A 24,670-nucleotide genomic window follows, 5' to 3' on the forward strand; every position below is an offset into this window, starting at 1 on the left:
GGCGCAGTTTTCTCATTGTCACACCAGGAAGAGTACTTACAGAAGGAAAAAGAGGTTTAATTCAGGGATCTGCTGGAAACGAAAAGGGAAAAATCTGGACATGAAGTCAAAGCCAGCAGGCGAGGCTGTGAGTGAAGAGAGAGAGGTAATGGGATTCCTTCTTGGAGGAAGAGCCTCGGAGAGCAGAACATCCTTCAGTGGAGACAGTTTATAATTCCTGGAGAGCATATTTTATTGTTTAGAGGCCAAGTTCAAAGGAAGGGAAATTCTGCAAGGTGAAGTCAATGAAATCAGCTATGTTTTATCAGTAGCCACAGGCTGGGAACCTGCCTGCTAAAACATATTTGATAAAATTGGCTAGCTGACAGAACAATGTATACAAATGATTGATAACAAGGTAAACAATAGGAGGCAATGATCTCAACTCTCCCAAGGGTAAGGAATAATTACAACCTCCGTCTGAACAAATAGGATCCCAAGCACAAGTTATAAAAACATTGATTGAAAATCTCCTCAGTACCCACCCCTTCCACTTTACTTAATGAAATGGACTTCAACATAGGCCTAGAGTGTGGGACAACCTTTACCACGTCCACCACGTATCCCTGCATCTTGTTTTGAATTTTTAACTCAGATAAATTCCTTTAGGAAAATACCACGTAGTTTGATATAAATGGATTTGATGATATTAAGTGGTTTTAAGGATTATTTACATTTCTGATATTTGAACAAGTTACTTGACCTATGTTGATTGCTACACGTAACCTAATGACACTAAATTATTTTTCCTTCTGGAAAGATAAAATCAGAATAAAGTTTGGCTGTTGAGAATAAGTGCATCATTTAAAATTTTAAATCTTTCAAAGTTTCTGGAGGGTAAAAATTTTAAAAATACATTGAAAATTTAAGATGGCTAGAAATTTTACAACTATTATCTTCCCAATCTATGTCATTTTCATAAAGTAAAGACACTGAAATACCAGCAAGCTAAAGGATCTACTCCACTAATTACGAAAGTGGTCTGAGTTGGTGTCATTACAACAGCCAATGAAACTGAACACAAATTTTGTAAGGAAAGTCTCATTATTGCCTGTCCAAGGCTTCTATAGAGAGCTTTATTTCTCAAGTCTGTTCTCAGGAGTGTCTTTCCTATACCTGGACAATGAGAAAATTATCTTTGTAGCTAGAATGGCAAACACAAAGACAGGATGTGACAAAGTGAGGCGAGTGAGTTATAACCACAAGGCTTATAATTGCTTAAAGAATAACAGTGTTCTGTTATTACCCAGAACGTTCTGTTCATAGCTTTGTGAGCTAATCCATTTCTCCTTTCCATTAAGCTCATGTTAGCTGGTTTTGAACTCAGTTCCAAGTGTAAAAGCCTTGGTTGACAGAAGTGTCTCAACACTACAACAGCTGACTAGACATCAACTGAACTGGTCCACCTGCAGGTAGATTCCTTGTCCATCACACACACTGTGAGCCTGACAACATTCTCAGGGTAGCCCTTTGAATTTCTGGTATTAAACACCATGGTGGGCAACTCCAAGACCACAGAGAGCATCCAAATTCAGCACAACCTAGTGGTGGACAGTGTGAGCTTGAGAACCAAGGTTCGACTGCATTACTCAGCTGTTCTGTGCCCCAGCAGGTTACTCAAGGTCATTCCCCAGCACATGACTTTCTTATTTACAAAGTATAGATAATAGCAGTATTATCTATAGGGCTATTTGGAAGATTAGATTTCTGTATGCTGAGAACTTAAAACAATGCCTGGAACATAGGAGGTATTACATAAATGCACTATATCCATATTGGTTATTATGAATTTTGAGAAAGGTAAATTGGAAGGAAAAGATATTTGAGACATCTACTTACTTACTTGACCATTACAACCCTTCATGCAAGAAATGAGGAGGGCAGAAGACTGCAGAGAGGAAAACAGATCTGGGCAGTCCGTGGTAGATGGTGCTGAAGGTGGTGGAAAATTTAGGCTGTGCTGATTGGAACCCGCTGTAGCTTTGTCCAGGGATGTGTATGGTTCTTGGCAGTTCTGCCTATCACCTACCTCTGATTTCTGGCCACTTTGATAAAGCTCAGGCAGCTGCATGAGGGTCTCTGCAGAAACATCTTTCTCCAAAACGCCATAAATGACGGGTGGGGCAGACGTGAAGAGGAGGTTAAAGAAGATCAAAACCCAATAGTCAGTCATAGAAGTTCCTGAAAACCCACAAAAGAACTGGTACCAGAAAAGGAGGTTCACATAGGCCTAGGGACACAAAGAGGAACATTGGGATCTTAGAAACAGTAGCATGCGCTATGACCACACATTCTCTGCACTTCCTCACTTCCTGAGCGTGCGACCTCAGCCACTCTGCTGTGTCACACGCACAATGCAAGGCTACAACTCCTCGCGTAGCTTCTTTTTTTTTTTTTGGTAAATATTATGTAACACATACATGCACATACATTTTCAGAGCTCCTTACTTAGTACGGGTTCTGCCACTGTCCCAAGAGTCTTATAGATCATTCCTTTAATCTTCATAACAGTTTGAGGGTAACTTTCCATTTTACAGATGAGGAAACCAAGAGGGATGAACTGAATGTTTATGCCTCTGTAAAATTTGCATGTTGAAATTCTAGTCCTCAATGGGATTCCTCTGTGGACTGGGCCTTAAACTACCAGCAGTGCTGGAATCCCATAGGGGTGTTGGTTTGAGTCCTGGCAGCTCCCTGCTTATGGCCTATAAAAACTATGGAGGATGGCTCAATCCTTGGGTTCCTGAACCCATGTGGCAGACCTGGAAGGAGCTTCTGCCTGCTGGCTTTGGACAGGCCAAGCTTCAGCTGTGGTGGCCACATGGGGAATGAACCAGTGGATGGAAGATCTCTTTGTCTCTCCTCTCTCTGTAACTCTACTTTTCCAATGAAAATAAATAAATCTTGGAAAACAATGCAAAAATAATTGGGTCATTGTGGTAGAGCATTCATGAATGGGATTCGTGCCTTTCTAGAGGGACCCCAGAGAACTGTTGCTCACTTCTATTGTTTGAGATACAGTGAGATGCCTGCTGCAGCAGCACCTGACCATGACAGCTCCTAGACTGCACGTTTCCAGCTTCCAGAGGCATGAGCAATAAATTCCCTTTGTTTATAAGCCAACCACCTGTGCTGCTTTGCTGCAGCAGTCAGAATGGAGTAAGACAGGGGTCAGGGAAGCTGAGGGATTTACTGAAAGCAATCCAACTAGTAAGTGGCAGGGCCTGTGTCCAAGCAAAGTTACATAAGCTCCACATGAAGGGGAAGTAATCTAGTGCTGATACAGAGCCAGCACGCCCAGACGTCCATTCGCTGGCAATCTGGATTCATAGTCACTGCTAGTGACATGCGACTGTGCCAATGGATGGATAGTCCAGACATCCCATCTGGCCTGGGTCTGAGGCTATATGATGGCCATGCTAAAACAGAGCCAGACTCAAGCAAATCTGGACAGCTGTTCATCCTAGAGGGTAAGCACATACAGTCTGCATTGTTTCCTTCAGTATTTTGTTTCAAAGGCTACAAGCAAAAACTACAGGTTCTCAAGCCAGGCAGTGCACAGACGTAGATTCAGGAGGTTGCGTCTTAAGGTCTGGGGATGATTTCTGTCGACTGGCTTGAGGCCACTTTCCTAGCCTCTCTTAATGAATAATCATCTTTAAAATGAGAATTGTATCATCAGGGCATAGGATCAAGGTTAAGTCAGAGAGGCCAGTGTTGTGGTACAAGTTCAGCTTGTGATGCTGGTACTCTGTATGCTTGTCAGTTTAAGTCCCAACTCCCTGATAATGCACTTGGGAAGGCAGCAGAATATGACCCAAATCCTTAGTCTCTGCCCTCCTTGTGTGAGACCCGGAGGGACTGTGCTTTTTGATTGGCCCAGCCCTGGCCATTGTAGCCATTTAGAAAGTGAATTAGCAGATGCAAGAGTGTACTCCCCCCCACCCCTGCCTTTCAAATAAATAAATAAATATTTAAAACATCTACATGTAAACTGACTGATAAATGTTAAGTTAATGTTATTGGTGGCTTTATGGATACACTAGAACACCTGAGGACAAAGGCATAATTTACAATATTTTATGACAGAGTAACCCTGGACGTGCATCTTGCACAGTCCCTGAATCTATAGGTTTGGGATAGATGTAGTTTGCAGCACTATTCTCAGACGAAAATTTATCTTCTTTGTGTTTCAAGGGTTGTCAAACACCCTTGGGCCATGGTTCTAGAAAGATAAGCTACTTGACTTCTAGTCCTTGGCCCTCTCTCCAGAGTTTGTAAAACATTCATTATTTAGTTAGGTAAGTAAGAGGTTAAGTGGAGCTTGGAAAATATCAAGATCAGAATCTGTCCCAAGGATTGTAGATCAGAGACTCAGGGGTCCCGATGCCCTGATGTGCCCTCCTGACCCAGCCAAGAAGCGGTGGCACCTTTCCCTAACCCTAGTGTTTCATAACACTCAGCTTTAGCTCAGGGTTGAAAGGAGGGGTGTGGGAGTAGACTGCATCAAAATAAAGGAGAAGGTGGAAAAATGCAAAAGTTTTTAAAACAAAATCTGGGAGAGGGTTTCTTTCTAACTCATTGATAAAGTCCAACATTTAATATTACCAGCCACAGCTTTCTCCAGAATTACCCAATCAGGCAGAGACACTAGATATTTCAAATATTTTCATAAAGCATCTGAGTGTTATTAAACTCTAAGTGTTACCATTTTAACAGGTAATCAGAATTTCCTGAACAAAGTTCACTGTGCTGCAGGGAGAAAAAGTGTCCCTGCTGACTACACAAACATTGTATCTACACACACTTGGGATACCTTAAAATTAAGTAATTTTCTTCCCTACACAAGGCATTTCAATTAAGTAGTACAAATTTTGGGTTAGTACTAACGTTATGTACTGACTTTAAATACTATGAATAATTTGGCTCAAAAAATCATAATACCTTAACATCATCATCCCAACTAAAAGAGATTTAAGTCATTCAATCCCTGATTGATGGTAACATCCATGATTTCCTAAAAAGAAGTCTATACTTAAGTGAAATTTAACTGGAGATTAGTAGGTAGGACTTATAAATTTATGTCATTTTAAGAATTATGTAGTCAAAGTAATGTTACTTTATCAAATAACTACTAAGCACAAACAGGTTGTACATTCTGACTAGAGACTTCCTGCATTTGAGTGTTAATCAATTACATATTAAGACATTCTATTAAGCTTTCCTGTGTACCCATTTCTTCTGTATGTTACAAAAGACATCAATTTGGGGACAGTAGAAAATTTTTTGGTAATTCCAGCAAATGGATGCTAATCTTTTCATTTGCATTGGCACCATTAAACACCTGCTAATTCTGCCTGTCACAATCTTTTTATGGAAGATTAAAAATTGGATTTTAAATTAGGACCTAAGTAAATTTACATGCATCAGGAGTAGAAAATGCTTGCAGATGGATAACCCTAGGAATTTCTTGTCAGCAGCTGAAACATAGCCTATTCCAACACTGCAGGACTGTTCGTGGCTGCAGCCAAGATAACACTCAGCAGAGTGAGCTTAGCTCAGGACTTGTCCCCTCCACCCCACATGCTAAAAGGATTGACAGGTGGGAAGGGGAGAGGGCATGGTCCTGGAATTACATACCACATTCTTATAGAAAAAGTAGAGAATCATGTTGGAAAGTCGAGTGTAACACCAGTGCCCGTGGACCAGGAGGAGCTTGCTGAGGTGTCTGAACTGAGAGATGGCGAAGTCGCTGGCCATCACTGCCTGCAGAGGCAATGGGGCAGAACATCACTCTGAGCAATCAGCCGTGCTGGAATAGACCCAGCACGATCATCACCACACTCCAATTAGACAAAGGTCTCACTGAAACTCAACCGTGCAGATGAAAAGAAAGAACACAGACAAAGCCACAGAACAGCAGCAACAGTATCACCAAAATTCATGAATACCGGAACCTTAACAGAATACCTGGAATTATGACTTGGCTATTGAATATGGTCTCATAAGACTTCTCTCTGGTTCCAAGCCTAGCTGTGATCTCACTCAATGGGCTTTCCTTACAAAGCAGCCTCGTAGAAGTGTGCTGTGCAATACAATGTACAGTCACTTCTCAAGAAGAGTATTAAATAGTCATGAGTTCACACACATTTGTATAATGTGTCATTCAAGGAGGTGCTGTAATTCCTCATCTTTTATAGAGATGATAGCCCATGGACGTGGGTTCTGTCACACATCTGGAAGACCTGGATGGAATTCCTGGCTCCTGGCTTCAGCCTGGTCCATCCCTGACTGCTGTAAATCATTTGGTATGATGAGTCAGTGGATGGAAGAACTCTTGCCTGCTCTGTATCTCTCCTCCTTTCCCTGTTGCTCTCTCGGATACAGCAAATGACCCAGCAAAATGCCTCAACAGTCACCCAGTTAAAAGACAACCAGTGAATTAATGAATAAGTTTCCTGGCTCCTACTTCTGGCTGCCCACATGCAGCCTTATTATACCAGATACTTTAACCAAGGAGAAGGCTATCCTTGAATGGGCAGATCAAGTTTGTGGTGCTTGGGTGCCCGACATGTACTTACCTGCATGCCTTCTTGACCTGAAACACCTATCCCAATGTCTGCCACTTGTATCATGCTGACGTCATTGGCACCATCACCTTCATGAGGCAGAAGAAAAGCAATAAACATACGAAGAGCAAACAAAGATGCCAACTCTGCTGATCAGAACGGGCTGCTAAGGGAGTAAGTCCTTCAAAGCTTGCTACATTTCTACAAGGTCCCAGAAGCTAGGGAAGCAGAAATGTGGCTTCCCACGGCCCAAAGAGAAGTTTCACACTAATTCTGCCTTAAAATCGCTCTTGCTGTGGCAGCTGTGTGCACTGGTTAGCTTCTCTTGCATGTCATTTATGTTATTTTCAACTCTCCAGGTACATTCTTTTCCTTCTAGCCACCACACAGGCTGCTTCTCTGCCTTTCCCTACATCATTTTCTCTGGGAATTCCTTCCCATAATCCTTGCAAACCAGATGCCTTTCCTTTGACCCCAGCATCACCCTGGGTAGCTCTGCCATCCTTTCCTGTTATCCTTGCTGCAGGAGGATATATGATCTACTTCAACATCAACAGCATCTTAAGAAGAGGTACTAGATAGGAGGATGCTGATAATGATTTTGTTTTCTTCTTTAAGAGAGCACTAACCATTCACCTATTTTATTAAATGCTAACCACTAATTTGTCAGCTATTTTCTGATCATGGTATCCAACTTTCCCTTTGGAACTCTGAGTTAACTCTCTTATTGATGGGCGGGAAACGAACTCAGGCCTGAAGAGTCAGCATTTTCTGTTCCTTGATCTCAGTGGTTGATAGATTAGGTGCATGACTCAGATGATACAGCTGTAAAATCCAGGGATTCTAGCTTTGTTTACACCATGTCAATTACCTGGCCATGTCCTACCACTTTCCTTCCTCAAATCTGGGCTATGAATTTTTTCTTTTTTTGCTTTAACTATTTCAATAACCTCCTAACCAGTTTCCCTACTTAGTTTTTTACAACCCAACAGTTACTCTCACACAGCCAGCAAGGCAGTTCTTTTCAACTGAATATAGAACACATCTCACCTCTGCTCAAAGTCTCCCCCTTGCTCCCCATGTCTTCAGATCAAAGTCTGAACTCTACAATGGCCTGTAAGACCCTGTGTGACCTGTCACCTCTCTCACTGTAGTAAACTCCAGTCTTTACTCTACCTGCCTTGGCTTTAACCCACTGAGCACATCCACACTTTGGTTTTTACTTGGCTCTCTGCCATAAATGTTCTCCACACTTGTGGCTTCTTTTTTTCCAATTCCCTAAATCTCTATTCTCACAGCTTTGGCAAGGAAACCTTCTCTGAAAACTAACTTTAAAACCACCCCTCTTCTCTTTCCCCAGTGTGCTCAATCCCCCTTACTCTGCTTGGCTTTTCAAAAAACATTTGTCACTATATACTATCTTCCATGTTTCTGGTTTTTTTGTTTTTTGCCATTTCTTGCTAAATGTCAGCTCCCTAAGGAAAGGTATTTTATCAGGTTTATATCTTAGTTGCCTAGAAAAATAGGTAGTACAAACATGACACATTTGTTGAATGCCTAAACCCATGAATTAATTGTTCAGAAGTCTGCTTTTAATATTTCCCACGTTAAAACTGCTGGATTTTTAATTTTACTTTTGTGATAAAGTATGTCACTTAATGCAGTTGATTTGGGGCATAACATGTAACCCTAGGAGTCCTGACTATATTATGGTGGGCCGGGTTGTGTCCCTAACACCATGTTCACAGTAAGTGACCCAATGTGTGATGGAGAGAAAATAGGAAATAAAGCAGGAAAAAGGGCAGAGGAAGCAGAGTAAGAAAAAAGTGCCAATAGCAGACCAGACGAAGGACTGGATCCTGGTGTGGCAGGAAAGGGCAACGCGTGGAGCCTGTTCCAGTCCCCACTCACCAATAGCCAGGGTCATCACCTGAAGACGACTGCGCACCAGTTTCACCACCTCGCTTTTCTGTAGGGGTGTAGCTCGGCAGCAGACCACAGCTTGACACCAAGCGGTCAGCTCCAGGAACCGCCTTTGCAGATTCTCCTGCAGGGCAAACCCCAGGGTTTTCCCAGTGATGATGAGCCCAGCCCGTGGGCCCGAGTCCTTGGGGGTGCTGGGCTGTGCTAGCTCCTCCTGTAGTGATGCCTGCTCAGGACAGCCTGTGCCTTTGCTCTGAAGTTCTTTCAGAATTGTGCTCATCAGCATCTCGCAGGCATCCTGGAAACAAGAGGCAAAGGTGAGTCTTCGGGTGCTCCCGGTGCCCAGAGCCGACTGCATCTACCATTCTTTAGCAATCCCTTTCTCAAGGCAAATTCGGGAGAGAATCATCCATGACTTTACAGACTTCACAGCTCTTCTTCCTAGAGTCCTGGGTCTCTGTGGGGAAGGGTTAAAAAGATGGGAGGACCGTTGGCCCAATTCAACAGTTCTTAAAGGTGAGAGAATGTGTGTCGTGTACCGTTTCAGTCACGGTCCTGTAGTGTCCTATAGTCTCATTCAGCCGTTTGCTAGCTGCTTGACTTTAGGTAAATTACATGGTGTTGCTGAGCTTTCATAACCACACCAAAAAACGAACTAGTATCTCCATCCTAACAGGAGCAACCTTCAGAAAGCCCACAGAAACACGTATCCGGAGAACACCATGGAGGACTTCAACGTGTTTCTGCATGTACCTTTTAATTCCATTTAATGCCATTGTGTTTTACTTCCTGACATGTACCTGCAACCAACACGCGTGGGGCTCTGCGGTCATCAGCTGACCACTGCAGAGCAACACGAACCATGTCATGTATGAATGATGGGATGCACACGTGACGAGCTGAAGCTGAACAAGGTGGGGCCGAGCATTATCATGCCAGCTCTCACACTGCCAAGTGCCCTTAATGCTGAGCGCATGGCTCCCAGGCATGGTGCTACAGCGCTGTATGTATCTAGTTCTCCCTTTGTCTTTCAAATTTTTGTTGTCTTTAGGAGCACTACCCACGATTGGCCACTAGAGGGCATACTTATCCTGACAGCCTATTTTTTTAGAACCTCCAACAACTGTTTACCCACTTGATTCCAACAGAAACGATAAATTCCTCGCAACTTTAAAGGGAGATAAATTTCTTCCTCAGCATTTAATGAAATTTGTTATTCTGTCTTAAGTTCTGTCAAATCCTCAGCATATCAATGTAGTGGAAAAAGAAAAAAAAAAAAAAAGGAATAATCCCCACTGCCCCACCTCCATGAGAAAGCAAAGATTTCCCTGAACCATGACTTTTTCACCAAACTTTCAGAATTTTGGCCTCCCAAGCACAAGTGAATTTGCTGGTCAGAATAAACAATCAGCAAGAAGCTAAAGGTTGCTAGTTTTCTTTCTTCTCACAAACATCAATTCCACACGTGCCTTTGGCTTTGATAATACAAAGGCCCTCGTCGAACCTCCTCACCCTTACTTTGCTCTCAGTATTGAGGATAAAGAGCTTATCCTCTGGCTGCAGGAGTTTGCATGCATAAGCAATGTTGATAGCCGTCTCCTGCTTGTCCCCGGTCAGCATCCAGATCTTGATGCCAGCTTTGTGCAGGGCTTCTATAGACTCAGGCACGCCCTCCTGCAGACGGTCCTCAATGCCAGTAGCACCTGCAAGGCAATCAAAGTGCAACAGAACTTTTCCAAACCAGTTGGGAATCACCCTGGCCTCTGGCTCAAATCTGACCCACACCAACCCTCCAGAAGCTTCTGGAAATCCAACTGAGGCATGAAGACCCACACCAACATCATACACAAAGTATATTTGTGTAGGGAGCCTCAGAGGTTAATGATTTGCTCAAACTTACTTGTTCCTCTATGGTTAGCTTTCTGACCCATAATCTGAAGGGGTTTGATTCAATTAAGCGATCTTGTTCTACAGCTTTATAATTCTATAGTACTCCCAAGGACGAGCTCAGGTTGTTAGCTCATGTTCTTAACAGAACGTAAATGTCTACTTGTAATGCCTTTTCATAACCCAAGTCCATGATTTCCTTTCCTGAAGCAACTTAGGGTCAGATTTTGGAATTCCAAAGTTGTTCAGATTTTTAACAAAAACAATATGACATATAATCCGTATTTTGCAATCATTGGTAATAAACTATGTCAATGTTTCTGTGGGAATTAGGATAAAAAGGCTACAAATAATCTTACATCAAGGTGTACCTAGTCTTGTTGCCCACCGGGTTGTAGCACTACGTTCATGGAACATTTTTCCATTTGGGAATTACGGAAGACAAAATGTAGCCCTATACTTAGACTGTCACAAAGAAATTGAGAGTACGCATTATTAGACTAGTTGCTAGCAAATCAGGTCCCTGAATTTTTCCCTAATTCATAAAAGAAGCTCCGAAGCTGGTTGCTTCAAGCGTTAGTCCTTATACAAGGGGACTATTGGAACCTCCTAGAAAATAGAAACACAAGACTTCGGTACCAAACATTTGCAATCCATGCCTATGAGGTATCTGCAGAAAGTTTGGGAAATACATATTGGGAAAAAAATTATGCACAGATCTCAAGATTATTTGGCACCAAAAAATAAATGTTTGAATACTTTTGCATGAACTTTTGGAAGCATTTTAGAAGATCCATCTCCAAGGTGGTAGGCAGGGGCTCTCAGACTTGATTGCCTTTTAGGGTTAGTTGGGAGCTTTGGACAATCCCAGTATTCAGTTCATAAAGTAGATCAGTTGAACCAGAACCCATAGGGAGAGGCTCTATTTTGATTGACATGTAATATGTATATATGCTTGTATGGTAGAGCACAATAATTTGAAACATTCAGTTAAGGTTCAATGATCTAATCAAGGTAATGAACATTTCTGAATCCTCAGTTACTATCTCTCTCTGTTGGAAGTCTGCAGGAGTGACTTGTTTTTATCATCATCATTTACAAACTACAGAACACACACAGCAGACTCCTCCTCTCTCACTTGGAGTGCAAGTTACCTAACCTGTGACCAGGCCCCTTCTCAATCCCTTCCCCAACCCTCTGCTGATCTCTATTCCACCCCTCGTCATCTTCTGAGACTTTTCCCTTCAGCTTCTGTAAATATGTGAGAACATGTACTTAATGTTCTCTGCAGCCCGAGAAGTGTTGTTTTTGTTTTTTTTTTAATCCCTCCAAATGATTCGAGTCTGCAGCTCAACCTGAGACAACAGTGATCAGGTGTGAAGGTTGGTTGAATTCAGAAGTGAGAGAAGACGGATAAATCTCATTGGTGTAGGTGCAGAATTAAAAAATAAAGAGAGATGCTGGGTCCAGGTAGACCTGTGTTTCCTGTTTGGTTAGTTAGTAACTAATTGTCAGGATGTGACCTTGAGCAAGTCATTGAACTGCACTATGCCCTGAATTTCCATTCAATAAAACGGAAATTTGTTGTGAAGATTGATTAGAAAAACCATCCTGAGTGCATGATCTAATGCCTTGGAAGAAACTCTGCGTTTCTCCTCCAACTTTGGTCTTTATTTGCCTTTGTACTCGAAGCACTGGAGTTTTAAATAATATTTTAAGAGTGGCCACCATCCAATAACAAATGCAGCTGAGTTCACTTATGTGGAAAATAGAGAAGAAAGGACTCCCATCTGGTTGCAGTGTAACTGTGCAAGGTAAGCGGAACCACAAATATTTAGTGGGGCAAAAAGAGGCACGGGTGTGTGACTTAGTCCAAGCAACCTAGTGTTTCTCACAACTCCTCATTCAGGCTGTCTCACATGATCTACCTACCAAGCAATGTCAGTTTGTTCTCCAGCCTCATGGCAGATTCCGTGAGTAGCTCTTCCCTGTTGTCAATGCTGGTTTCAGCTAAGAAATGATCCCGCAGCCACTCTGCATATTCGCTGTCACTCATGACCTATGGGAAGAGGAAGAGAAACAATCAAAAACAGTTATGAGGCAGATCATATGATCTTGCAAGATCCTAACATTTGGTTTTGGTTTTTAGCAAGATATTAAGCCAACGGCTCGTTTCAGCTGTTTCTTTCCTTGGGCTCATGTATACCAGATCTATAGCCTACACCATCTAAGCATGAGTTTTCCAAACTTTGTATCAAGACGGCTAATGGTCATGATGGATGGTTCCTGCAGCTCACTGTCCCCTGGGGATTCTAGGCACCATTCGCAGTGAAAGGGCGTCTAATTAAGGGTGTCTAATTAAGCCAGGGAATATGCAGTTGGGAGAACCTCCTGTGAGTGGCTGGATCCAGCGCCTTCCACTGGTGTGGCTGAGAAAGCAGTGTGAGGACTCTCAGGGACTCTGCAACTAGCAGCAGCTTTGACATAATTGTATACTTCACTTGTAAGAGTAAAAAAAAAAAAAAAAAAAAAAAAAGAAAGAAAAGAAAAGAAAAGAGAGCAGCCCACATAGTGAGGCAAGGGAGTCTGTCTTATTCCAAATGCAAATAGAATTCCTGAGGGGAGACTGAAGGCTAATTTTTTCCCTTGTCTTTGCATGGAAGAGGGAATCCTCATTGTGGTTCCTACAAGGTCAGCTGGAGTGGAAGGGCGGAGGCTGTTTCTTTATGGCTCCTTATTTCCCATGAGGTACTTTAACAGCGGCAGGCTCATTCACCTGCAAAGGCAGAGCTGCTTTGCCCTTGAACTCTCCACTCTCCCCACATGTGCGTGAGGGAGGCTGTTGGCCCTCCCTGCAGCTGGGTGACCCACACCCTTGGGTCTGTAACAGATCTCACGTTCTCTAACGGAGCATCTGAGAACTAGAACTTGGAAAAGAAATGAGGGGTTTTGTTGACAACATCCCTCAAACCATTTCTTGGAGCTCTTTCAATTTTTTTTTTTTATTTAGAAAGGATATTACTCTCCAAGGAAAAAAAATGATACTGAGGTATCTTAGAAGCTTACTGAAATTGACTAAGAAAAAGGCTCATGGAAAAGACAACAAGAACGTGGAAGGGGAAAATCAAGGCTAGTTGCTGGCCTCATTCTCTTCAAAGACACCAGGAGCAATACTGACTGATTCCTGAGCAGCAGGAAGTAAGACCGGCGGACTTTCGATTCTGGCCAATTGTTTAGACGTTCTCACACAGGAAATCAGAGCGTAGATGTTTCTTAACACGCATTTTCTGCAAACTTTCTGAAGAACCTTCGGAGATACGGATTTCTAAACAATTTGCACCAAACTAAACTTACCTTTTAATGCCATTTTCTTCCAAGTTTTTGGAGTCCCTCTATCTACTAAAACATGTAAGAACTTAGAGAACAGAATTTTTAAGCACCATTCTCACAGTATATCATATTTAACAAAAACCCAACCTACTAACTGTGGAATAGAGAAGCTGTGAGGAGCTGTGAGGAGCGTCGCAAGGACGTTACCCAGTGCCTAGATTAGGGTGCTACACATGCTGGTCTTCAGTAACTGCTGGCTAAGCTAGGGAGGGACCCGGGAAGCTGGGCGATCCCCAGCAGCCCCACCTTCTTGGCAATGCACAAGGTGCGCAGTCCTCTCTTGGCGTAGTCATCCAAGTGCCTCTGGGTTTTCTCCCTTATGAGCATCTGCTGTTCTTCCAGAGTTGCTCCATCTGCAATCGTCCACAGTCAATCCAGTTACAGATATTTTTGAAAACAACAATAGCTGAATCCACAATCCACAAAAGCTTTGAAGGCTCTATAAAAGGAAGCCCTCACAATAAATCTCACCCTTGTTCCCTCCTCACTGGGCAGAGAAAAGCACTAAGAACTTGATATAAACGCTGCTCCCACATCATTAATAACGACGATACCAATGACTACATTAATGTTTGCTGCCATTTGTCAAGCCCTTACCCTATTCAAAGCACTCGGCAGGCAGTATGTCATTACTATCTCAAGCACTTATAAAGGAGGTACTATGATGCCCATTTTGTTAGAGACTTATAGGTATATAACAGATAACTTTATCAAGAATCAACTGATGGAGCCTAGTGCAGTAGCCTAGCAGCTAAAGTCCTTGCCTTGCATGTGCTGGGGTTCCATGTGGGTGCCAATTTGTGTCCCGGCAGCCCCACTTCCCATCCAGCTCCCTGCTTGTGGCCTGGGAAAGCATTCAAGGACGGCACAAAGCTTTGGGACCTGCATCTGTGGGAGATCAGGAAGAAGATCCTGGCTCCTGGCTTTGGATTGGCTCAGTTCCAGCCATTGCAGTTGCTTGGGGAGTGAATCATCAGATGCAAGATCTTCCTCTCTGTCTCTCCTCCTCTCTGTATATCTGACTTTTTAAGATTAAAAAAAAAAACTTAAAAAAAGAATCAACTAATGGCAAAATTCAGATTGGAACCTGGATAGGTGTAACCCCCCAAAACTTGTTTGCTTTCCTACAAATATTAGACCCCTTCCTCATAATTCACCAAGTATGACTTATTCCCAAGTATCTACTCTTGGGCCTGTATACAAGCATAGGGAGTGACCGTTTTACCTCTGGGCTCTTCCTGTCACTAGCATCTTAGCTGCAGGAACCCACCTGGGGAGCCCCTGGAGAGCAATTCCATGATGACAGAATCAGCACCCTTTGTATATACCACAACTTGATTGGAAAGGGGGTGCCGGACCACCACGGACATCCTTTTTCTCACTGAGTCGAAGGGCAGGATGTGTAGGAGTTGAAATGTTAATGACCCCAACGCAGCAAAGTCCACCATGACCTGTTCGGGTGTCCGTGATTGCAAAGTGCACCGGTAAGCCCTGGCAGCATACACCAAGGCCGCTTCATCGGGGCTCTCGGCCTCGTAACACAGGGCAGAGGCCAAGGGTGGGCCAGGGGCAGATTTCCCCTCGGTGAGTTCTGTGTGACTGCTGTGTTTCTCAGTTTCTGCACAGCAGGCAGAGTCACTGGCGTTGTGTGCGATCTCGATCTCGCTGCTCTGGGAGACTTCCTCCTCCACGGGTGAAGCCGGCTTCACCCGACTGAAGAGGGAGAGTCTGCTCACCAACGCATTTGGAATTCCACAAGAGGACTCTTTCAAACTGGCAAGAGATGGTGAACTCGCTCTTCGCACGGACAATCTCTGGAAAAGACTTTTAATCTCTTCCAAGGACTTGATGGGCATTCCACTCAGGGAAGAGAGTCGGATCTAGGAAGAATTTAGAAAGTCTCAACAATTCAATCCAAAGCAACTTCAAACAACTTTAAAGCCAAAAAGCCAAACTGGGAAAAATTAGATACGAACAGTTATTACTCTTTCATTGCCAGCAAACAGTGAAAGCATGAAAAAAACAAAGGATGCGCTAGGTTGATGACACTGTCAATTTCTACAACCAATTAAAGCTAATAGTAAAAGACAAAGTGCTGAGATTCAGCATAATTACAGCGTTTGTCTGAAAGAAATCACAGAAAACTTGAGTTTATTATGTGTCCTAGCAGCAACAACTTAAAAATTACAAGCAAATTAAGTATTCAGCCATAACAAAATACTTAGAAACACCCTGACATGTTTTTACAGTACTTGCAAGTGAAGTTTATAAAAGTTATAGGTCTCTATTGGCAAAGTTGAGGCCAGTGCTGTGGCATAGCAAGTCAAGACACTGTTAGCATCCCACAGGGGTTTAAATCCTGGCTATTCTGCTTCCAACCCAGCTTCCTGCTAATGAGGTGAGAGTGCTTGGGTGGGCCTCTGCACCCACATGGGAGACCTGGAGGAAGCTCCTGACTTCTGGCTTTGGACTGGGCCAGTTCTGGTTGTTGCAGCCAACTGGGGAGCAAGCCAATGGATGGAAGCTTGCTTTCTTTCTGTCTCTCCTTCCTTCTGTCTGTAGCTCTTTCAAATAAATAAATAAATCTTTAACCTTGAATATGGTCCATGCGTATCTGTTGTGTTCTCATCTTTTAGATAAATTTTACTTAAAACACGAAATGAAAAAATGAGTCAAATCATCCATTTTCTTTATGAACTGTTTACACTCTATATTGCCTTCCTATCACTGAGTTTTATATTTGGGGGGCATAAGCTAATAGTTTCTTAAAGAGAAAACAACCGGAGATGCCCATTTCAGAAACACATGAGAGAAAACAGCAGGTAGGGGAAATCAAGAATTTCTGATGATTTATTCTCTAACTACGTGATCAGTCTTCCTAGAGCATCTTTCAAGGAAAAACCTCATGAAATAGTTATCTCTGTCAAACACCACTTAATTGGAAGTTAATTATTTTTATGCTAAAGTTGACTACCTCTGAAGTTACCAAAAGAAAGTAATCTGATGGAAAATTAAAATTTAATTGAATTGTGCCGTAAATTGAATTTTAAATAGATATGTGCAGAAGGGGAGATACTTACACACAAGGAAGCTAACATAGCAAACAGTGAAACACCAGCCACTAAAATAAGCTTTGCTTAACTGGAAGTGCATTTTCCATGGATTTTAAGCTACGAATAGACTTTAAAAATCCATCTTTTGTAGGGACTGCAGAACTTTAGCATATTAGATCTCTTGGGTTTTAGACTGAGTTCAAACTAGCCCAGCTTCTACTTGGAAAGCAGAATTCATATATTACTCATACATTCATCTATTATTATGAAACATGGTAATGGATCCAATACACTTTTCTTAATGTCACACACATGACATAGGGAATCACATAACTCTTAAAGAAAATTTTAATTTCATGAGGAAACCAAAGCAAAAGCACTTAAAAAAAACAAAATCAGCAATTCTCTTGGAGGCAAATAGAGTATCCTTAGCCAGGTGTTCAAAGTCCAGATCCGACTTTCCCAACAAACCCACGATGCTCGCAATTTCACCTCATCCCATCACCTCACTGGGTCACTGAAAGAATGGAACTTATTAATGCCAGCAAATCATGTAGATCATGATAAATACAGACAAAAGGTGCTGAGTATACAGGATACATTTGCTATCAGTTTCCATTTTTTAGTAATTACTAATAATAGAACTAGACCAATTCAGATACATGTAAGCCCAAAATCCTCCGGGAGGCCACTCTTGTTTACATCAGAGACCTTACCTTTTGCCGTGGTTGGTTAGGAGCAGAAACCACAACTGTGTTGCAGATCGCTAATGCAATAAAGAAATCCATGATGTACAAGGTCTCCAGGGGCGGAACGTCAGTGTTCTCATCCAGGGGAGTAAAGAGCTGAGGTGTAATGTGACTAAATTTGTCCAAAAGTCTGGTGTCTGGGAGCACATCTGTTTCCTGCACATCCAAGAAGGCAAGGTGATGTTACAGTCAACACAACAGTAACCTTTACAGACCACGATCTAAGTGGAGAGGAGGACAGTGAACTTTATCTTTCTAATTTTTTTTAAAAAAACACACCAAATGTATATGCTGTCTTGGAAATGGAAAACAGAAGACATAAAATACATTGAATTGAAAAGCAAGCGCACATGATTAATGAAGGTTATCTTGACCATTATACTAACCAAAGCCAGGAACAATAGCTTTCAGTAGAATCTAGTGTAGTGCCTCCTCACAGTGCAGATTCATTGTGCCTACAAGTCTACTTTGTGTCATTTCATCTGAAAGCAACTGATGCACACCAACTTCTTTCTGAGGATGCTGTGTATAACACGATTCTAACAAAATACTTGCGACTCAAGGTACCAGTACTGTAAAAGCCAAATCAACAAAATAAAAGCTATTGTAAGTAGGTTCACCAATTTCATCCAAAGGAGTACTGTGGTAGAAATTTGGCTATCATTTAGGAACACAGATGAATGCCTTAGAAAGTCTTCGGCTGGAGCAAAAAATGTACAGAATCCAGAATTCTGCTTAGAATCCTCATTTTATAAAAGCATCACATTCTAGAGGAGTGTTGGGTGCACTACCTGCAAGCAGTCTGCAAATGTGATGCAGTGATTAAAGCAGGCAGATACCTGATCCTGGACACAGGTTAGGGTTTATACTACCACTTAGCATATTTAAAAAGAGGTTTGAAGTCCCAAAGGTTCAGGATCAGGTTGGAGTGTCTCTGCATACCAGCTTACTTAACCTTCTGAGCTGCTTTTCTCTTTATTATTATTACGATACATTTCCATAAGCCCTGGGATTTTCCTTATCCTCTCCCCACGTTCTCTCACCACCCCCACGGGGTTCCCCTATATTATTACTATAGTATAGTTCTCCATAAACAGTCATATGTCCATCATCGTGGGCATGGACAAGGGCACTCTGTTGAAACGTGTCCTTACCCTATTCCGCCATCTTGATTCTCCCCTGGTGAACCTTTCCAAAATCTGTTCTTATTTCATTTTAAACGGAAGGGGAAGGACAGACTCTCCCATCCACTTTTTTCACTCCTCAAATCCCACCTGCCGCAGTAGCCAGGGCAGGGCCAAGCCACGGTGGGGAGCCAGAAACCCCATCAGGTCTCCCATGTGGGTAGCAGGGACCCACACACTTGAGAGCTCACTCACTGCCTCCCAGTGCATTTTCTTCTTTAGTGTAACAATGGAAAGACTTACCTGCCAAGGTAGTTGTGTAAAGTAAACAAGATAAAGACAAAGATGAGACCAGAACAATAGGAACCCAAGGAATTTAAGATTACTTTCTTTTCTTCTCCAATGACAAACCCAACTTCAGGGATGTTAGGAGGCTCACATGGGGTTGAAGAGGTTTGAGTTCTCTCGTCACAAAGCATTCTTAAATTTCTATCTAAATATATCAATTTCTATAGTCCTGGGGAATTTGATTTAGCAAAATTCAAGCATGGTTTCATTTCAACAGTGTGAAGACACATTCTTCTGAGGGCTGTTTGTTAAAACTGTTGGCTGCTTTCATCAGAAATCTCACAGATTCACTAACACTGAACTGGCACCTCGTGATGGGATCCCAGTTGCTCAGAAGACACATCTGGTCTCAAGGACCTCCTGGCCAAAATCAGCAGGAGAGAAGTGTGAAAATGGAAAGACTTGTGTCTTACTCCATGTTTAGTCAATCCAGCAGATGCCTGCAAACCTGTGTAGCAGCAATAACCTTCCAAAAAAATCTCATGGAAGATGGTGTTCAGTAAAGTTCATTATGGTGGAAGAAAATTTTAAAATCTACGTGTAGTTCTTTCATACATTCTCATAAAGTTTTTGAATATGCCTTGTATTTTTACTACAGTCTATGATGACAGCGCCATATGTTGCTTTCAGGCAGTATTTCCCAAGGCCCTCCTCAGAATGCTAATAAATAATAAGCAACACAAAAATAATTTTAGGCTAACATAAGCTTAATCATTGTTTAAGTCAGTATTTTGGTTGAATTTCTCAGAACATTTAAGGAGCTGGAAGCCAAGGCAGGAAACAAAACCAGGCTCTCTGATACAAGCCTGTCCAGTAGCAGCTGAATTCATTGTACCACATCACTCTGCCCAGCCATAACTTCTTGATCTCTGGATACCTAACAACAGACCTGGCACATGGCTCGGCGATAAAAGTTTATTTCTGCAGTCTCCCATCAAAAATTTGCTGAGCTTGTATTCCATAAGGAAATCGGTGGAGAAACAAGAAATTAAAAAGACGATATTGTCTTTTAAACACATATTAGCTCAAACCTCAAAGAGACATTTAAAAAGATTTTTGAGTTCTTAGGTAAGTTGCATACTTCTAATCGGAGCACAGAATGAAGAACATGACATAGACAGTCACATGATGTAAACAAGACCTTCTCTGGGCTCAGAGAAAGTTTTGTGTATACTTTTGTCCTAAATTAGTTTGACATCCAATAATTTCCAAGCTTATTTTTTCCTTGTGAGTCACATTATGTCTTCCCTCTGAGTTGTAGATTTTATATGCAGGGTTTTTTTTCCCCATTCACTTCTTTAAAATCAAATTAAACAAACAAAACCTGGCCAAGACTCTTTTGCCTCTAATGATGTTTGCTGAGGCTTTGGATGACTGATATAATTTAAATATTAGACGTGTTTAAAATTGAGTGGGGGTGGCCTGCACAGTGGCTCAACGGGCTCTTCTTGGGACTACAAGCACCTGCATCCCACACGGATGATGATTCATGTCCCGGCAGCTCCACTTCCCATCCAGCTCCCTGCTTGTGGCCTGGGAAAGAAGAGAACGGCCCAAAGCCTTGGGACTCTGAAACAACGTGGGAGACCTGAAAAGAGGCTCCAGACTCCTGGCTTTGAATTGGCTTAGTTCCAGCCGTTGCAGCCATTGGGGAGTGAACCATCACATGAAAGATCTTTTTTTTCTCTCTCCTTTTCTCTGTAAACAAAACAACCCACCCCCTCCAGCTCCCTACCTTTCAAATAAAAAATAAGTAAATCTCAAACAACAACAACAACAACAACAAACTGCGTGCGGCCAGGCATTGTGGCAGTTGAAGTCATAGCTTAGGATGCTTGGTCTGCTTTCCATATCAGAGTGCCTTTGATTGAGTCCAGCCTACACTTCCAATCCAGTTCGCTTCCAATGAACCCGGGAAGCAGCATTCAATGCCTGGCACTTGGACCCCCTGCACACATATGGGAGATCCCAACAGACATTCCGTCTTCACCCTAGCTCATACCTAGCTGTGGTGATATTTGAAAAGTAAACCAATGCTTCTTGCTCCCTTTTCCTATGCCCGGCACCCTTGTGTCACCCTGCCTTTCAAATAAATAAGTCTAATAACAAAGGACCGAGAGTGATAGTAGCCCCACTTTGCTTTTGCAATTCCACAAGTACACAGAGTGAACAACGGCAGCAACACTGGAGATGGGAGATCAAGTTGACCAAGTGGTTCTGATATCACTTCCTCTCCTCTAGTTCCACCTGTACTCAGGGTTCCTATTTCGGTTCTTGCTGCCATGCCTGTCCAGTTTTAGGGGCTCACTACTCTGCTGACATCCCTGTTCAGGTTTAGGGGCTCACTACCCTATCTGTGTAATTTTGGGTTTGGTGCATGTCAAGTCCTTCTATTGGTCCCTTCCAATACCTAAATATCACAGATTCAAAGGAAAACAGCGGAAGTCGTTACCATACGTTAACAATTCCTTCACTGCCCCGCATTCTTCAATGATCCTGCACATACCAAATGCCGTCCGCACCAAACACCATCCCCTGCAAACCTCCCATTCATCCTAATTCAACCTTTGACCCTTGTGCGCATCTTTCCTCATTCCATTCTTGCTCCCTCAAGTTAATCACATCTTATCCATGGTTTAGATGAACTATTAAATGTTTAAAACAGGAATACAATTATTCAGCTGTGTGTGTGATTCCTCTGTGCAGAACAAAACCGAAGCCTTGGGACCATGTCTTCCCTGTCCTATCCCACTGCCCAGTATTATGCTCTGTCTTCCACTAACGAATTCATGTATCCTGTGCCAGTGATCTATGGTGAAAGACACTGCTCAAGGAAAACAGGAGTACATGGGACCGTTTAAACAAAGATTAAATATTAAGATTAATAATCTATAAAATTAAGATTAAATAAAGCCTACTTGAAGGAGACAACAGATCCAAAACTATCTAATACACAATTAAATCAGATGTTCCTAGACAGACACATCCAGAGATGAGGGAGAATGGGTTCATCAAAAACACCTGAACCGAGATCTCTAGGCCAGGAAGCAGGCAGTCATGAAAACATCTAAAAATAGAGTATTCCAGGTGAAATGGACTTATGCTTGCTGAATGAAAAACTCCGCAGGATTTAAGGAGCATTAAGCACAGTGGTTTACAAAGCAAGGCTTCAATTTCCAACTCAGGAACTATGGACACAGGATTCACGGTCCTCCCTGACACCCTAACTCCCAAAGTCTGGCATATCCTTTTTGGGACCTCGTTTCAGGAGCCTCACTCATCGTCTGGTTCTAAACATGCCTTCTTTGAAGCTGACCACCTTACAGCCTTCCATTTCTGGACAGCTGTATGCTCTCAAGCTGGTGTTCTCTGCCTGTGCTCGATAGACTTTCAGCATCACAAAATTTTTTACAGTAGCTCATCTGTCATGTCAAAGATTTTGAAACTTTCTCAAAATAATATTTAACTTTCACAAATGATAAAATCAACTTGTCTTGACCAGATGACCTTTGAAAAATACAAACAGAAATCCCAGTCATTCATATAATCAGAATGATACATGCCCTGAGGTACAGGGAGGGTAGACACAAAATATTAAAAATCGAAGTGCTCAGCCTGTTCAGCACCATCCCAGCAATTGCAACCACCAGCTGATCGGGACAATGGACTGTGCCAGGCCCTGTAATTGCTAGTACATACAAGAATCTGGTCTGGGAACACCTCAGACAAAGTTTTTTTGGGGATCCCCCCAATCGAGCTTCCAGACTCAGAACCCTAACCATAAAAAGACAGAGGACAGAACAAGTCAATCAACCACCTCAGCTATATGTTGGCAGTGAAAAACTGGGCAAACGGAGACTCTATGATGGACTATGTCATTCAGTGGATTCTTCAACGACCTCATTGTGCTTGGAGTGGTGAGACTGGCAGCAATTCAGAACTGTTGGACTATTAAAACCACTTGAGCAAGACCCTCGGAGCATGCCCCACATCTGGGACCTGGGGTGGGTGGGAGACTTTGTGGGGCTTCTCCCTTTAAATCCCCTTTTACGTCAGATATATTAAGGAAACAATATGGAACTAATTGTCTTGCCCATCTTCCTGTAGTGCTTGAACCTTGTTACCCTAATTATGTCAAGATTGTCAAAAAACACATTAAAAAATTAAAAAAAAGAATATGTTTGCTTGGGAATGGATGTGTCAGAGGGCTTGAGTTGAGCATTCAACACAAATAAATCCTTGTTCTGAGGGAGCCAATTATGGTGTGATGTCAGAAGCAGAAATAAGGCCAATATAGCATGTAAGGATGTGTAAGCAGAGCTGGAAAGCTGAGGAAAGAGAACTTGGGAAGTCTTCAGAAGACTGGGGGTTGAAATGTGATTCTTAAAGAATTAAGTCCAGCCAATGTGGGAAGTAGAGATAGCATACAAAGATAGAGCATATTTTAGGCAGGGGAAATTGTATAAAAAGGACCTTAAAAATAATTACTTTTTTTCTGATAAGAGAATAAGGCTTGATTGGGGAATCAGGAGGGAAGTTATGATGCCGATTCACCTGGTTGCCAATAATGTGCTATTTCCTACTGAACAAGAATCAACACACACTTCTGGATGGATGAAGAATATAAAAGGTAAAAAGATAGCATAGAAAAAAGTATGTTATGTGATTCTGATTCAGCCTTAGAATTACGACAGTAGATATTAGATCTGTTTTTTATATCTTTTGAAAAACTGAGGAAAAATAAGCCTGGATGTTTGGAACAGCTTGACAAATGGCAAAGATGTACTGTAAATGGTTTTACAGCCTCAATGCCATGGAAATGAGTTCCACTAAAATGATCGCTACTGTTGCTAAAATCGTTGCAGGCAATGTTGGTAAGACTCAGGTAATTTTCCTCCAGGCCTTCCCGGCTCAAATGACACTCCTGGGGTCTAATATCACTTTCCTGCTTTGAAAATCAAATAATACATTCCATGTAGAAACGCAAGGGTTCCTCATAGCCAATTTGTTCTTGTTGTATCACCTATCTTGAAGGCATTTCTTGTCTGCTATGGTGGAATCCTCTTGTTGGTAAAACACAAGAGCTAATGAAGTGTGACAGGCAGAGAAGCAGTTGACATTTTGTAGAAGCAATTTTAAGTATGGGACAGCTTTTTCATTTCTGATGTTTTTTTCACACAAACAATTCCCTTGTCCTTTACTCTCTCCATCATCTCTTATTTTCTTTGTAGTAACATGGGTTGGTTGGTTCATACGTGACGAGACACTTGCCAACACCTCCTGTTGGATTCTAGGACGCAGCGTGTTGAGTTCTGAAATGGGAATATTAGAAACTGCCCTTCTGGAGCACAGGAATAGGACAGAGGAGAGAGTGTGGTTGCATTTGGGTGAAGATTAGAGCCATAAGTCTCAATTACCCTCACTTAGACATATTTACCTGTCTAGGGGATAACTATGGGGAATACTACTATTTCTGGGAATGATCCATGATCCTTAAACCAAGGCAGTTCTTCTCAGGCTTAGCCTGACCAGAAATAGCATATACATTTTTTTTATCCTCACAAAACATTACACACTATCTCCCAGCA

General features: G+C 42.2%; 1 protein-coding gene across 1 annotated transcript in view; it reads right to left on the reverse strand.

The window, feature by feature from the left end:
* Positions 1 to 24,670, reverse strand: part of ATP10D (ATPase phospholipid transporting 10D (putative)) — an 87,393-nt gene that overhangs the window by 10,791 nt on the left and 51,932 nt on the right. Inside the window, exons 11-19 of the mRNA XM_058670143.1 lie at positions 17,578 to 17,766; positions 15,079 to 15,688; positions 14,055 to 14,161; positions 12,351 to 12,477; positions 10,050 to 10,234; positions 8,520 to 8,829; positions 6,621 to 6,697; positions 5,680 to 5,805; positions 2,069 to 2,269 (exon numbers count right to left, since the gene is read on the reverse strand). Coding sequence (XP_058526126.1) covers positions 2,069 to 2,269; positions 5,680 to 5,805; positions 6,621 to 6,697; positions 8,520 to 8,829; positions 10,050 to 10,234; positions 12,351 to 12,477; positions 14,055 to 14,161; positions 15,079 to 15,688; positions 17,578 to 17,766 — 1,932 coding nt within the window. The remainder of the gene's footprint in view (positions 1 to 2,068; positions 2,270 to 5,679; positions 5,806 to 6,620; positions 6,698 to 8,519; positions 8,830 to 10,049; positions 10,235 to 12,350; positions 12,478 to 14,054; positions 14,162 to 15,078; positions 15,689 to 17,577; positions 17,767 to 24,670) is intronic.

Source organism: Ochotona princeps, chromosome 11 (assembly GCF_030435755.1).
Source record: "Ochotona princeps isolate mOchPri1 chromosome 11, mOchPri1.hap1, whole genome shotgun sequence".
Lineage (NCBI taxonomy): Eukaryota > Metazoa > Chordata > Mammalia > Lagomorpha > Ochotonidae > Ochotona > Ochotona princeps.